This window comes from Phalangium opilio, unplaced genomic scaffold (genome assembly GCF_054372755.1).
Source record: "Phalangium opilio isolate 3A_F unplaced genomic scaffold, DU_Popi_V2 ptg000079l_1, whole genome shotgun sequence".
Classification (NCBI taxonomy): domain Eukaryota; kingdom Metazoa; phylum Arthropoda; class Arachnida; order Opiliones; family Phalangiidae; genus Phalangium; species Phalangium opilio.
The window spans coordinates 7,747,549-7,762,562 of record NW_028324187.1 but is presented as its reverse complement, the minus strand read 5'-3'; the positions used below and the strand labels follow the sequence as shown (position 1 = coordinate 7,762,562).

General features: G+C 32.9%; 1 protein-coding gene and 1 long non-coding RNA gene across 2 annotated transcripts in view; both read right to left on the bottom strand.

Moving 5' to 3' along the window:
• LOC149654641 (immunomodulatory peroxidase-like) overlaps positions 1 to 6,044 on the bottom strand; it is a 47,655-nt gene extending 41,611 nt beyond the window's left edge. The window contains exon 1 of the mRNA XM_089846205.1: positions 5,105 to 6,044. Within this exon, the coding sequence (XP_089702331.1) occupies positions 5,105 to 5,112 (8 nt within the window). The 5' untranslated portion in view covers positions 5,113 to 6,044. The remainder of the gene's footprint in view (positions 1 to 5,104) is intronic.
• Positions 6,045 to 13,629: 7,585 nt separating this feature from the next.
• LOC149654640 (uncharacterized) lies at positions 13,630 to 14,529 on the bottom strand. The gene is made up of 2 exons (XR_016370705.1): positions 14,299 to 14,529; positions 13,630 to 13,956 (listed from the first exon to the last, which is right to left on the bottom strand). It is a non-coding gene; the product is annotated as an uncharacterized LOC149654640 (long non-coding RNA).
• Between the last annotated feature and the right edge of the window lie 485 nt (positions 14,530 to 15,014).

Sequence of the window (15,014 nt, the reverse complement as noted above, 5' to 3'; positions counted from 1 at the left end):
TTTCAATGACAACGCGTCGTCAAAATTCCGTTCCCTGTAATAACTATAACGCCTTTTTCACCAAGAAATAGGTAACTCGAACCAGTTTTCAAATCCCTAATCCGAATGCAGACGCAATACATACATACACCACTCCCTAGCTGTTTCGAAATTAAAAAAGAAAATTAAATGAACCAAAAAATTTTAAAATCTTAAGATTTAAATAATATTGATGCCTAGGTCACAAAGTTTACAGAAAAAACGTTATCCAATCTTTGATATAGAATTCCTTATGAAATTGTGGAAGAAAATTCCAAATATTTAGCTAATTTGAATAATTTAGGTTGGGATCTATTTCGTTTTTTCTGGGAAAAACCGGAAAACACCCTCATTTTAACCATCCATAGAGGTTGAATACCCCTGGAGTGGAGATGTAGTCAATGCCAGAGCCACATCTATGGCTGAGGATTTCTTCCCTTATCTTTACGAGTTAGTCTCAAGAAATAGATCACCTATCGCGAGCTACAGAATGCGACACATTTATGACGTCACCAGTTCATATATGCTGCGAGGCGAACTGTATGCCTTTTCGTTTTCGAAATATTTTGCATTTTTTTAAAATAATAATTAACTAGCTTAGTTTTTTAACATTTTAAAATTGATAAAACTATCAATGCAAACGAAAATAAGGGTAATATCCCATTAAATAAAGTCGTTCTGTGATTCAAACGCGAATGTCCAACGTCTATGTAAACCGCTTACGTTCGGCGTTAGACGTTCACGTTTGAGTTTCCAAAAAAAAATATTTCTCAGAAAAGGAGTACATGAACATTTCCGGTATTAACTATCTTATCCAAAATTCCACTCCAATCAATCTCCTCTCCAGGGATGTTAAACCTCTTTGGAATGAATGAATGAATACCTTTAGAGCTCCAAATTACGGCATCGTGTACGTGATGAGTTAATGAACTAGAGGCCTTTGAACTCGATCATCTCTCGTCGTTGTACGACGCGTTTGAAATTTCAAATATTGTATAAAATCATCGAATCGAAAAAATTCAATGTGTTATTAGATTAACGTGTTAGACAAGGGATCATCGTACAGTGTGATGCAATCGCGACAAAGCGAGTATTATTATTACATCAGACAACGAGTGAATTATACTAGTCTCGTTCTGTAGACAATCGAACAATTTGGAGGGAGATTTAATTATAAGGTAGATCTATGGGTTTTAGTCATTAGATTTTCGGTTACCCAGTTTTATTGTCTATCTGATATAACACTTCCTGGATTTAATGTGGCAAATTTTGCTTCGGAATTATTAATTGTTATGGAGAGTTCTATCGACCTATGCAAGTTGGTTGCCCAATCAGCGCAATCTAGAATTTCTTTGTGTTTTAATTTAATATGTTCAATCTTGTATTATTTGTGCGTAAAGATTCCCATTCAATCCATGCAATTTGTGCAAATTAGAGTATAACGCTTGATGAGACCCATATTTAATTTGATAATTTGTGCAGAAAATTGTGCATTAATCATGCGAAAACCTTACGTGCAAAATATTATAATTATACTAATTTTAATTCAGTTTAATTTATCAGTGAAATTTATGCAATTAAACCATTGTAAATATTTCAGTCAAAGCACCCAACCAAAACTATTGTCGTTTTCGAGCTCATTTTCCGCAATTCCTGCAATTAATCAAGCTCTAATTTAACCAAGCAAATATAATTAAAAAAGAATCAAGAAATATAAATTAACTTGTCTTAAATTACACTTAAGACAATCGTCTCTATTATATTAATCCCATATCCGTGTAAAAACTTTCATGCAATCATAATTGTCACTTCCTGAAACATTTTTGATATAAAGATGTGTCTGTCTATCTCATTGTTTGAACGATACAAGCAAGTCGACAAAAAATCAAACCCATCTCTTTTTTTGACGTTCTTTATGTTATCTCAACTAGGCGATGAAAACAATAGACCAGATTTTTTGGGGAAAATAGTATAGTGGGATTCTATTGTCATTTCACTTGTTCGAGATAGACAATTTTTTTACAGTAAAACTCGTTCAAATTTGGCTTAGAACTTTTTCCCAGCGGTTTTTTGGATCACCTCGTTGAATCATGGACTGTATAGTTATAAAGAGGACTAAAAAAGGACTAGTTTTTGTGTGTCATGAGTACAGTGAACTTAGGAGCATACATTATGTACTTCCCCACGTGAGCCTAATTTTACACAGTGTACTTAATTGGTTAATATCTTGGAAGTGACCTTGATATACTATTTAGTCTGCATTACTAAGCCTTTGACAGCGCCCCAGTCACCAGTTGTCGCTTTACCTCGAATCTATGACCTACCTCACTTCATTCATGACAATCTCCAGTTTCTAAGTTACCAGTGACAAACTTATGGAATGAAAATATCTTATGAACTAATGGTATTACAAAGTTTTACATCCCTTTAGGCTTTACAATATCCATGGTTGAACGCGAGCACCGCATCGCCAATGTCACTTTGTTTACTTTAATGCACTTTTTATTAAATGAAAGCATTGTTGTACAAAAAGAGGTATAGGTATTTATCTAACCAAGGGGTTTGTCACTATAGGATCTCAGCCCCGATTAGGAGTTACGTGTACGCTTTCTCAAGCTGAGTGAAGACCCCCTCGTATTTATCCAACCGCCTGTGTAAAAGGGTAAAGAAAATCATGCGTTTCTATTTATCCAATTTTTATTTTGAAAGAAGACGAAAGTAGGTAAGACCGTTGGTTGCAATTTTTGAAAAGTTCAACGTCTGATTGTTCGTGTGAAGTTACCTAATTTTGGTTCGGAATTACGCAATAAATTTTATTCAAATTTGTTTTATTTAGATATGCATGATGGGTTTTAATTTTATTTTTTTTATTCGTAATACTTTATTTTTTAAAGTAAATTATCTGCACACACGCGATTCAGTTATTGGCTTGCCGAATTATCTATAGATAAAAATATGTGTATAGATCCAGTTACCCAATTTTTATTCGTATTGAGGCATTTTTCTATTAAGTAAATTATCTGCGCGTAATTTAGTCACAGACGAATTATCCATAGATAGAATTTCGTGCGTAGATTCCGTTAACCAAATTATCTATGGGCAAAAATTCGTGCATAGATTCCCTTAACCAAATTATCTACGTGCAAAAATTCGTGCATAGATTCCCTTTTCGAAATTATCCACAGACAAAAATTCGTGCACAGATAACCTACAGCGTATATCCATAAAATCACGAGCAATTTCATTCATAAAACAGCCTGTTATCCAATTATCCATGCCCCAAAAAGAAATAAATACAACCTAGTTATCCAAACCTATCTCCCAAAGATGATAACATAAATTATCTACTAGAATACTTTCATTTAAGATCTTAAAAAATGTCCTTAATTAAATATTAAAACGTCGACATCGCATCAATATAAAATATCATACTCCATCCATTCAGCTTGCCTCTATAGACTGAATATTGTACATTATTTATGATTTATTTATATTTATTTATTTATTTATCTATAAAGAAAATCTTGAAGAAGAAATTCTAGTCTCGTCTAGTGTTTCTACTTTCTTAGGATGATCTCTTATATGATAAATAATATTTCTTCCATATCTGTGATAAGATGCGCTAGATTTCCCAAAACTATATTTTGCTCATAAACTCTTTTTAATATAGAACCTTTTTTTAAGTTTCCATTTTTTAATTTTTTTTATGTTTTTTTACTTCAGGTGGTTTTCGGTTTTTAACAAAATATGGGTCAACTTCGTACGTATTTCAATTCAAACGTTAAGGTCCTGAGAAATTCGTCCACGAGTTCTTCTACGTATGTAATTCATTATCAATACGGTAAGACTGAGTTAATAATTAAGCAATTAGTTCAATTAAGTGATAATAAAGTTACCTTATCGTCGCCCATTGATTTCTCACGGCCTAGTAATTTGAGGATGATTAAAATTAGTTATCATTTATATTTGGCTCTCAGCAAAAGTGAGGAATTCCATTTATTATTATTATTAATTTTTTTTAATTTGTCCCACATATTTTACCTAATTTAAATTTGTTTATATAAGAAATTAAAGTCAGCGTTTATTGAAGGTTAAAACCACTATCGTTAAAATTTGATTTAATGAGCTTTAATGGAATGTTCTTTTTAAATTAATTTGATTGGGTTCAAGATCAAATTAATTAATTCATTTGTTTTTATTATAACAAAATAATATTATTCGATTTTGTTTTTTGTTTGGTTTTTCCTAATTAGGGCTTTAAATATAATTAATATATCTTAGATTATATATGACCTAAATTGTATCGTAATTATAGTTAACTTTAATTCGATTTATACGCGGTTAACTTTTCTAAATTTAATCATTCCCCCAATATTAAGGTCATGCCATTTTTTCAATGGTTCAAAAAAACGTAGTAATTTCAGGCATTTTTAAGAAGGGTTTTTATTATTATCAAATAAAATACGTCAGAAGGTTGGAGCTATATATAATATATACCGCGATTTAAAAAAAATAAAAATCCCAAAATTAATAATATTTTTAAAATTAACGAAAATTATATAGAACTTTTTATAAATAGCTTATAATACCGGTAAAAATTAAAATAATATAAATTACTGCTAATTTTAATTATTTTTCAAGATGCGATGCAGCCCAGCTTCGTACAATAACGAAAATAAATAAGATAAATGGGAAATCAATAATTATAAATTATTATATATTTTAATCAACTTATAATTAAATATATTAATTACAACTAAACTTTAATTAAAATAATTTCTAAATTATTAATTTCTACCCAAGATGGTATGCGATGCCACCTCAGCTTCGTATATTTTTAGTAAAATATCAGAAATTAAGTTATATAAAATATAATTAAAAAAATAAATCAATAAATTACTAATAAATATATTTAAAACCCTTCAAAATATTTCTAATACCCAAGATTCAATGCAGCCCAACTTCGTGTAATGCGGTACAATATTAAAAAAAACTTACAGGGGCAATAACTAAATAAATATATAAAATTCCTTAAAATAAAAATTAAAGCAAAATAATTAAAAATAAAATAAAATAATTAACTTACCGATTCATATTTGATCCTTTAATTAAATACACCACCGAGATAGAGAGAAAAAAAATTATCTTTGACGATAGAGAAAAATTCAATTCAAACAAAAACTCAACAAAATTTCACACCAAAAATAAATGTCAAATCAAACTTTAAAAATAAAGAAATGGCACCGATTATAATTATTAATTAAAAGAAACTAGAGAAGGGAAAAAAATTAGAAGGAAGAAGCGGAACTTAATCTTTATAAAATCCACATTAGTGTTCAAAACGGAAAAACCGAAAACCGAAGAAAATCCAAAATTCCAAATAACAAAAAGTGGTGGTTGAACGCTCTATTCGCGACTTTCACAAAAATCCGAAAACTTCGCGAGCTAACGAGCGACTGACCGTTACGAACAAAGTCCGAGCGGTGACTGTTCACCGTTGAAAACTATGAACAATAAAAGGAGAATTAATGTTCATCGACGCAAAACTGCTTTTTTCCTTTTTTTCTTAAAACTTAATCGTAACGCCTTCTTTTATGAAATTCTCTTTCCAGAACTTTTTTGGGGTAAATCTGGAGCAAAGAATAACGGACGGGGGGATCGCGTACTACAACGCGAGTTTGAAAACGAAATAAACCCGTAAGGTAGTACCACTAAGGTTTATATAGTGACCTACCTAAATAATTTCCCTATGGCACCCTATATGATGGTAGTTTTCTAACTGTTCTTACTTAGATACCCTCCCCCCATTCCTTGGTTGCAGCCAGTCTTGAACATTACACCCCCTCTTTCGTTCGTTCGTACGGGTTTTTTGACTTGGCGTACTCACTGTGTGGCGTTTGGTTTAAAGAAAGCCAGGTAGGTTCGATATAACGGAATTCAGCTAGCAAGCTAAGTCCTCAAAGTCACGTTTTTCCTCCTACCTAAAGTACGATAGCATCCATATTTACCGGCTTTGTTTTTCTACGTTGAAGGGAAGGGGTGTGAGATAAAATTTGATCAAATTTTTGTCAATGATTTATTTATTTATTTATTGGGTAACTGATTGATTGGGGCAAGGGGAGTCCACGTGGTTCTGTAGTTTAATTATTTAGTTTAAAGTTCTATATTTATATTGTGAACCCTATCGTTTATTCATTTTGTAGTTTTCTGAGTAAAAAGGCATCATAACTCAGCAGAAGTTTATTAGATATGTTCCTTCCATAAGTATGACTCTTCCTATACTTCGTAATGCTACTGAGAGACTTACAGCTCGAGATAACTAGTTCTAGCAGAACGACAAGCGAGAATTGAAGTCCTACACTCGGTGGTGGTTAATTTTGCTGGACCAAGTACCATCTAGTTCCTATTTAGTCTGTATTACTAAGCCTTTGACAGCAGCGCCTCACCAACGTATGACCTACCTCACTCACTTCATGACAAGCTCCAGTTTCTAAGTTACTAGTGACAAACTTATGGAATGAATATATCTTATGAACTTATGGACACAACAGGTTATCCAATCATATTTGTCAATGATTTGAGCATGTGAAACTGAATTGAACGAATTATTTCACCCTTTTTTTCTTTCTTTCAAAGCCTCCACCACTTTCATCACCTAATTTCTGCAACCATTTCAAAACCAAAACCGTATCTTTTGAACATTAGGCCTAGCATGATTTGACAGGTGTAGTAGGTACTACGCTTTTGTTATAAGTTCAACAATGAATAACTAACTATATGTAAAGGTGACCTTCTTCTAAAATTTCGAAGGTGACCCTAAACTCCCTTTCAATGAAAAGAAAAGAAAAGTAAAAAAAAATAGATTGTTAATCAATTTTAAGTTTAATTAATTTAAACTATGCGCCAGAACTCGACCATCTAAAATAATTTTGCAATAATTCCATCAAGTTTATCGCAACCCGCTGTCAATCAGTCGAAACTGCGTGAAAAATTAACCGCCCATCATATCTAAATTTCGAAATTTCCCCAATTCAATTACATTTTCTGAATTTTTAACCTGGGTGTTTCAAAAAGGGGTAATTAGAGGACCAAAGTATATGGCAGTTAGCTACAAGGGACACCACAGGGTGTCCCTTATCTCAAAATGTCAACCAAGTTAGATTTTCGACTCAAAATTTATTACCCATAGATTAGTCCCACTGTACTGTTCGGTCCCAAGGGTAATCACCCTTTATTTTTGAACACCCTGTATAGTTAAGAAAAATAAACTGTATCGAATCTGTTAGCCATGAAATCAATGCGCACATTGTCGCATGTTTAGAGTAATTACTATGCCATTCCCTTGAGTTATTTACTGGTTTCCAACCAACACAGTCGTAACTCAAGATGACAGGGCAAAAAAGAAATATGACCGTTTATTGGCCCTTATCTCATTTAATACCTTTTAAAATCTCATTTATGAAACCAATGGAGTGTATTATGAAGCCTATAGCGCAATCCGTGTTAAATCTCCTAACAGGTAACCAAACCAATGCATGTTTCGGTCGACAATAACTCAACGAAAAATGAACACAAAGGCAACCTTTGGTTTGTTGTAACTTGTAGGTAACCAGTTTTTAAGGAATGCTTTCATTTAAGAAATCTAGAGGGCGTGGCAACCATATAATACCTTCACCCCGGTATAGTTTCTTTGTAGCCTTGGACAAGCTTCATCGAGCGCGAGAAATGACACTCATCCAAATAACTATAGTTATAAGTCTGTAATGTGTAAGTATTGGTCTGCCATTCGGGCAGATGGAGTGGAAATATCCATGCCTATACAACTTAGCATCTGTACCCCCATATTGGTTAGCGGGTATTAACCAAATTACAGGGGTTAACAAAGGAACCGCCATTTTTCCTGACCCTGCGCCTCCAGCTAGAGACAACTTAGCTCAAATTCAATTCTTTAAGGCATGCCTGAAGGAGGGTGTAACAATTTAGGGTCATTTTTTATAAACGTTCCAAAAAATTTGGTAGTTATAATTTAACTTCTTATCTGTTAGATTATTGCGTCAGACATAGTATAGTGGTGAAAATATTTTGTTCATTGTTTCCCGTCGAGGTGTTTCTGATATTTAGTTTAGATAAATTGTGCTTCCGTCCGACCCACACATACTACAAAGTGCTTTTAAATTGATTGGTTGGGATATATTCAATGTTATTGTGTACGATATAGTTCAATTTACATTGTGGAAGTGGGTTAGATTAGCATTCATTTTGACGGCAATCATTGACTTCAATCAGGGATAGATTTAATTTTAGAAGTAGGAATGGAGAACGGTTAGTATTTACTTCAGTCCGACTCATAGACCACCCAGTAGAGAGCCCCTCCCTCCAACACGCAAGGAAAAGTTTAAATTATCTAATTGGCTGCTCACTTAAACTACGTTTTGATGACGTTGCTGACGGGGACGGCGAAAAATACGTAATTCATTTTTCATTTTTACCTCTTTCGCTATCACCCGCCTATTCTTTCATACCCCCCCCCCGTCCCGTGGAAGGGGGTCCGGGACTTCGACGCGCACCCAGATTACTCTGTTCTCCATTCCTGCTTTTAAAATTTAATCTATCCCTGCTTCAATTAAAGGTAAGTAAAAAAAGTAGTGTTTGTTTGATCTTTTCCATACTGTTTAAGTTCATATTATTATTATTATAAGAAGTTAATTTTATGAAGTAATCTACTTTTCCAAGAAGTAATCATCAAGCGATCGTTGGTAGTAGCCGGCAGCCGTTGGTGACCCCTGTTTGTAATCAGTTTCATCAGTCCATTGAAAGTGTCGGTATCACTCGCCCCTTATCCTAATTTCAAATCTCCTTGAAAATCCGTTTTAGTACGTGAATATTATGAACGACCCCCGAAGCTAGTTGCTTGATCCAGTCATTCTCTAACCAGTGGCCTACTTTAGAGCCAAGGTACACTCCTGTGGCCGAACTACAAAATAATCCGCGGGCCAAATCACTTAAATTGTTCCCTTATAATAAATTCGATAGACCTCTTCTATTCTCAACGTCAGCTATCTCCATCCTGCCTTTAATAGTAATAAAAAAAATTAGTATTTTAATAAAATGATCAAAGGTATGCCGAGATTAATGGTCAGGTCTTCACGCGTCTTGCGTGTAATTTCAATACTATTAGTTTTACATGATTTATACATTAATTTCTTTAATAATTCTGATTTTTTTTCGTTTAGCTCATTTATGGATTAATTAGTATGACAATTTTAATAGTTGGTACAAATTTAGGTCCGTTTTTATATCTATGGGGTCAAATAACTTGGGTCATACATTCGAAATAACCATAAATTCTGGCTTATAACCACAAATTGGCCTGGAAATTACAGGATGTTTTAATTAATATCGTTTAATTGTGGTCATTACATTAAATTTTTAGTTGTACCACTGTGTTACGTTAACTTTGAAAAGAATACTCTTGGTCCAGTGTACTATTGACCATTGACTTATCTTACTCATAAGTATAAACTCATAAATTATTATTTTCAGCTTTTCAAGAAATCCCAAAAAAGTACGAAGTAATTTAGTATTTTAAAATTTTAATTGAGCTGTCTTGATTAAAGTAGTAAAGCCCATGCTGTACCTAAGCCTAATCAGTCTTAAAATAATTATTAATTAACAGAATCTAACCCTATCATCATCATCATAAAAAAATCCCCCTTTTCATAGATTCCTTTCAATACTCAATTATGTCGGTTTCTTTGAATTCATCTTTGGTTTATTTTCATTCTTTCCCCCCCCCCCCTTCGACCTAAACTTTCAATGGATTTCATCACTAGTTTTGAAGCATTTTAGGCAAATACATTCGGCATAACATACATTGCTGCCTTTTAGGACACGAATCAATTCGGGACAAAATACTATCGAGAGTTTTGGTTGCGAAATTTCTGTTTCATTATATGTCATTATCGTATTAATTTTCAATTTTTAAGGCTCTGGGTGAAATGTCGATACAGTAAATTTTACTAAATTGGTGTTGAGTCCGTTGAGTTGAGATATATAAGTGTAGAATTACGTTCTCGAAGCTATAGCATTTTTAATGTTGACTAATTAATAAATTATAGAAAAACGAGTCCTTAAAAAACTGCATTTATACACAATCCTTGGCGACACTTTTTCAAACCCACAAATGGACAGAAATTAGAAATTATTATATGTATTACACTTTGAAATTAAGTTTAATCGATATGGGAAATTTGGTTGTAATTGTGTAGTTCAGTTTCTGTGCGTTTCATTGTATTTTTTGTGTGTTTTAATAAACAGTTTTATTGTAGTTTTTGTGTGTTTTATTGTAGTTTCTGTGTGTTTTATTGTAGTTTCTGTGCGTTTTATTGCAGTTTTTGTGCGTTTTATTGCAGTTTCTGTGCGTTTTATTGTAGTTTTTGCTTGTTTTATTGTAGTTTTTGTGTGTTTTATTGTAGTTTCTGTGCGTTTTATTGTAGTTTTTGTGTTTTATTGTAGTTTTTGCTTGTTTTATTGTAGTTTTTTGTGTTTTATTGTAGTTTCTGTGCGTTTTATTGTAGTTTTTGTGTGTTTTATTGTAGTTTTTGCGTGTTTTATTGTAGTTTTTGTGTTTTATTGTAGTTTCTGTGCGTTTTATTGTAGGTTTTGTGTTTTATTGTAGTTTCTGTGCTAACTAGAGCATTCCAAGTATTAATACTAGTGTTTATGTCGATAATGAGTTAAAAATGAACTTTTCTAATTTCAAAGAAAAATACAAGCATCTGCCGCATTATGAGCCTATTCACGTCTTCTTCCCAGTGCCAAGCAGAGGGGACGGGATCGACGCCAGGGATAAAAGAGGGCTTCTCAGATCACACGCAGCGAGCAAGTTTCAACGAAGTTTACTTTTTGTTTTATATCTATATACTTTTGTTTATACTTCATAAATGTACTATAGAATAAATAAATTGTTCGTCGATTTAATGAATCTCATGTTTTATTCCTTTTCTGTCAATTAAGTTACAGCAGGCATATATAGGATTTTAAAATGCATTAATTAGATTAAAAAGGATTGGGAATATGGGTTAATTATAGGTTCCCGGTAATCACTTTAGCACTGTTAAAGGCAGCGCGTCAAGGGGCCATTCACTAATGAAAATTTTCTTTTATTGGTGATTTTTATTCACGCTTTTAAAAAGGATAGGGATTCATTGGTGATTTAAAATGGATGGGGATTAATGGTTGCGCCTGGATTACGAGTAATCATCGAGGGGCTACTCACTAAAAACTCGTTAGCGATTTTAAACGGGAATGGGATTGTGGGTAACTTAGGGGCTACGGGTGTTATTATTTTACTAGTTATGAACGGATTATTAAGCATTCACACATTTGCCGCTAGGGGAGCTGCAAACGTAGTTACGTATTTACTGACATCTAAAACATGATAAAATTCTGACAGACATTCGTGTAAGCAATAGATAGTTCATAAATTGCCGCTAGGGGCGCTGTGTACGTAGTTACGTATTTACTGACATCTAAAACATCATAAAATTCTGCTAGACATTCGTGTAAGCAATAGATAGTTCATAAATTGCCGCTAGGGGCGCTGTATACGTAGTTACGTATTTACTGACATCTAATACATGAAGAAATTTGCCGCTAGGGGCGCTGTCTATAATATTATATAGGCCTAACGGTGTGTTCTCTAATTTGAATTAGCGCCCACGTCACACTTTGAAGCGCCCCCAACGACGGAATTTACTATAAAACTCGGACTCCACTTGTCCAGATTTCTTTTCTCTCTGCGCCGGCGACCAGTCAACATCGTTCCTTGATCAGCTCCTCGTAATCCTGACTTTCGAAGGCAGTATTGGATGGAAAGCCACGTTTTACGCCGATGGTGGGACATGACTCTAAGCTCTCCGCCATTGCATGTCCATTAGAACGTTGAAATCAACGCGAAAGGTTAAGCCTAGTACGGTATGTGTGAAAGTCTTTCAATAATCCAAAGCCATCCAGTTAGCAATTTATTATTTTATTTAAACCTAGAGTTTAAATTATTTAGGTAGAGTTAATTGTTAGTTAATTATGTTTATTTATTGAAAATTAACTACAATATGAAGAAATTTCCAGACACGAGGTCAGTTAGACAAGGCTTAATTTAGAACATCTTAAATGAAGTACTTGGGCTCATATTAGGGGAAATTAAATTCCTTATCTATTTTAAATAATAAACCTCGACTGTTTGCAAATTAGGTCTCATTTAACGGCGCGAAACTATATTATCTAAAATGAGTAACGTATGGTTTAACGGGGCCAGATTAGGTAGCAGTAGGCTAGGCTAAACCCTTTATAAAAATTTATACAGGCCTGGCACTAATCTCTAAGTTTTTACTTTATGCCGTCGTTTTAATTTAAATTAACGAGGGTATTTTAGAATTATTACGCGTAAATTATAGATTTGAGATTCTAAAATTTCATTCGAGGCAACATTTAATTATTTTAGATAATGAACTACGGTCTATTTAATAAATTAAATGGTTTAAATTAATTAGGGTTAACTGTTAAATGAGCCACGAACGCGAAGTTAAGGCTTGAGATTTTTAATTTATATTTACGTAGTTTTTTTCTTAAATTATTTTAATCTATGGTATTGTTTTCGTGAGTTATTATTTTTTGGGACCTTGAGTAGCCGTTTAATTCTGATATGGAAATTGCTTAATATTTAGTGGAATTTTTACATTATATTTATGGGAATATTTAATTGGTTTTTTTCTTAAATTATTATTTTGCTAGAACCTTAAAGTAGCCCTTTAATTCTGATTTGGTTTAATATTTAGTGTGATTTTTAAATTTAGTTTTAGGGAATTTCTTACAAAGTTTTTCTTTAATAATTTACGGAAACAAAACCATAGATTAAAATTATTTTTTGTTAGGCCCCTCTAATTCTTATTAATATTTGTTATTAATATATTTTCATTTTTAGACGCGATGACGTTCTTGGATATTCTGTTGCTGGTCATTCGGAGAAGTTTCCTAGCAGATGATTACAACCTTTGTTAGAGACGCTCATTCCAGATGACATCTTCCTTGGATTTGCGATACAAAATGTTTTCAACCTGTGATGGCCATGCAATCATTCTCTACAAAGATGCGATGAATATCACCGAAACTGGAAAATTCAAAATTTTATTAAAATTATATTTGCAACTACTTAATTCTTTTTACACGTTCAAACTTTAATTTACTGGACACTTTATATTTTTTTTTGTTGAAAATTTTTGTAAACACCTTATTTTTTTACTTTTTGTTCAATAAATTATGCCTTAAACCACTTTTTTTGTTTTCTTAAAAATTATTTGATTAAGAGGGAAGGTTTGAATTTTTTAGCTCTAAACAGATAGCCTATTTTTTGAGGACCCTCTTTTAGGCTTCTTTCAGCTTATATATCAAAAAATAGCACGATCAAATTGTTTTGGAAAAAAATTAGCCTAAATTGTTTAAAAAAGTAAGAAAAAGCCTAAAAAAGGGTCCAAAAAATACTAAAGTCCAGACCCTAAAAAATTCAAGCCATCCCCCATATCGAAACTTTTTTAAGAAAACAAAGAACGTGAGGCAAGTTAAAAAATTTTTATTGAGAAAAAAACAATTGAGGTGTTTACAAAAAATTTTTACAAAAAAATATTTAAAGCGTTCCATAAATTAAAATTTGACCGCGTAAAATTAAATGGGGTAGGCTAGTTACCGATTAAATTTAAGAATAAAATTAAGTCAATTGGGGGAAAAACTTCACGGTCCAATCAGATTGAAGGCCTCTTGTTTCGCAAATCCAAGAAAGATGTCATCTGGATATAGGGTCCTTAACATCGGATGAACTTCCAAGTCTACTTGAAAACATCTCTGAATAACCAGCAACAGTTTATCCAAGAAAATCATCCGCGTCTAAAAATTAAAATAAATTAATTACAAATATTAAGGCAATGCCTAATTTTAAAATAAGTGCTACTTTAAGCCTAACAAAAAAAATAATTTACCGAAATAATCCCATATATTTAAATAATTAGCGAAATACTGGCGATATATTGATAAGAAATTTTTTAATAATCTAAGTTAAATTTCTTAAGCCTTGTTCAAATGTCTTAACCGCGTGGTCGTGGTTTATTTAATTTTAATTCAAAATTATTATTTAATAGACTGAATTTACGTAAATAATAATAATTAACTGCCTGTTTCATTAAAACTACTTAATTTATTAAAACAATAAGCTATTTAAAAAAGGCTTACATTTGCTGCGCATTAACAAGTTTGTTCATTCCAACATGACCTCGCTGAATCGATTCCAAAAGAACATTCAATGGCGGAAAAGATCTCCAGATTCTGGATTAATTCCTTGACGGCGAAAAGAAAAATGGCTGATCGTCGGCGAAAGGCCTGATTTCCAAGAGCTGAGCAGGAAACGATCTTGAATCCACGATGCCAATCGAAGAAAGAAATTTCGGCCGGTTACTCAAGAACAAAGTTCTCTCCCACAAGTTTTACGCCCTCAAGACGTTAAAAGCAGACGACACTAATTGGAGTAATACCGTTTTTTCGTTGGCCTATTCCAAGGAGTAATTTTCTTGGAACGAGAAGGAAACTTTCTTTAAAATTCCATAAAATTTGGTGTCTCCTAAAATATTGCTCCATTGTCCTTTTCCATGGAGTAATTTTCTTGAAGCGAGAAGGAAACTTTCTTTAAAATTCCATAAAAATTGGTGTCTCCTACAATATTGCTCCATTGTCCTTTTCCATGGAGTAATTTCCTTGGAGCGAAAATTACTCCATGGAATAGGCCAACGGAAAAACGGTATTACTCCTTGGTTGAATTTACACCAATTAGTGTCGTCTGCTTTTAACGTCTTGAGGGCGTAAATCTTGCGGGAGAGAGACGACACTAATTGGTGTAAATTCAACCAAGGAGTAATACCGTTTTTACGTAGGCCTATTCCATGGAGTAATTT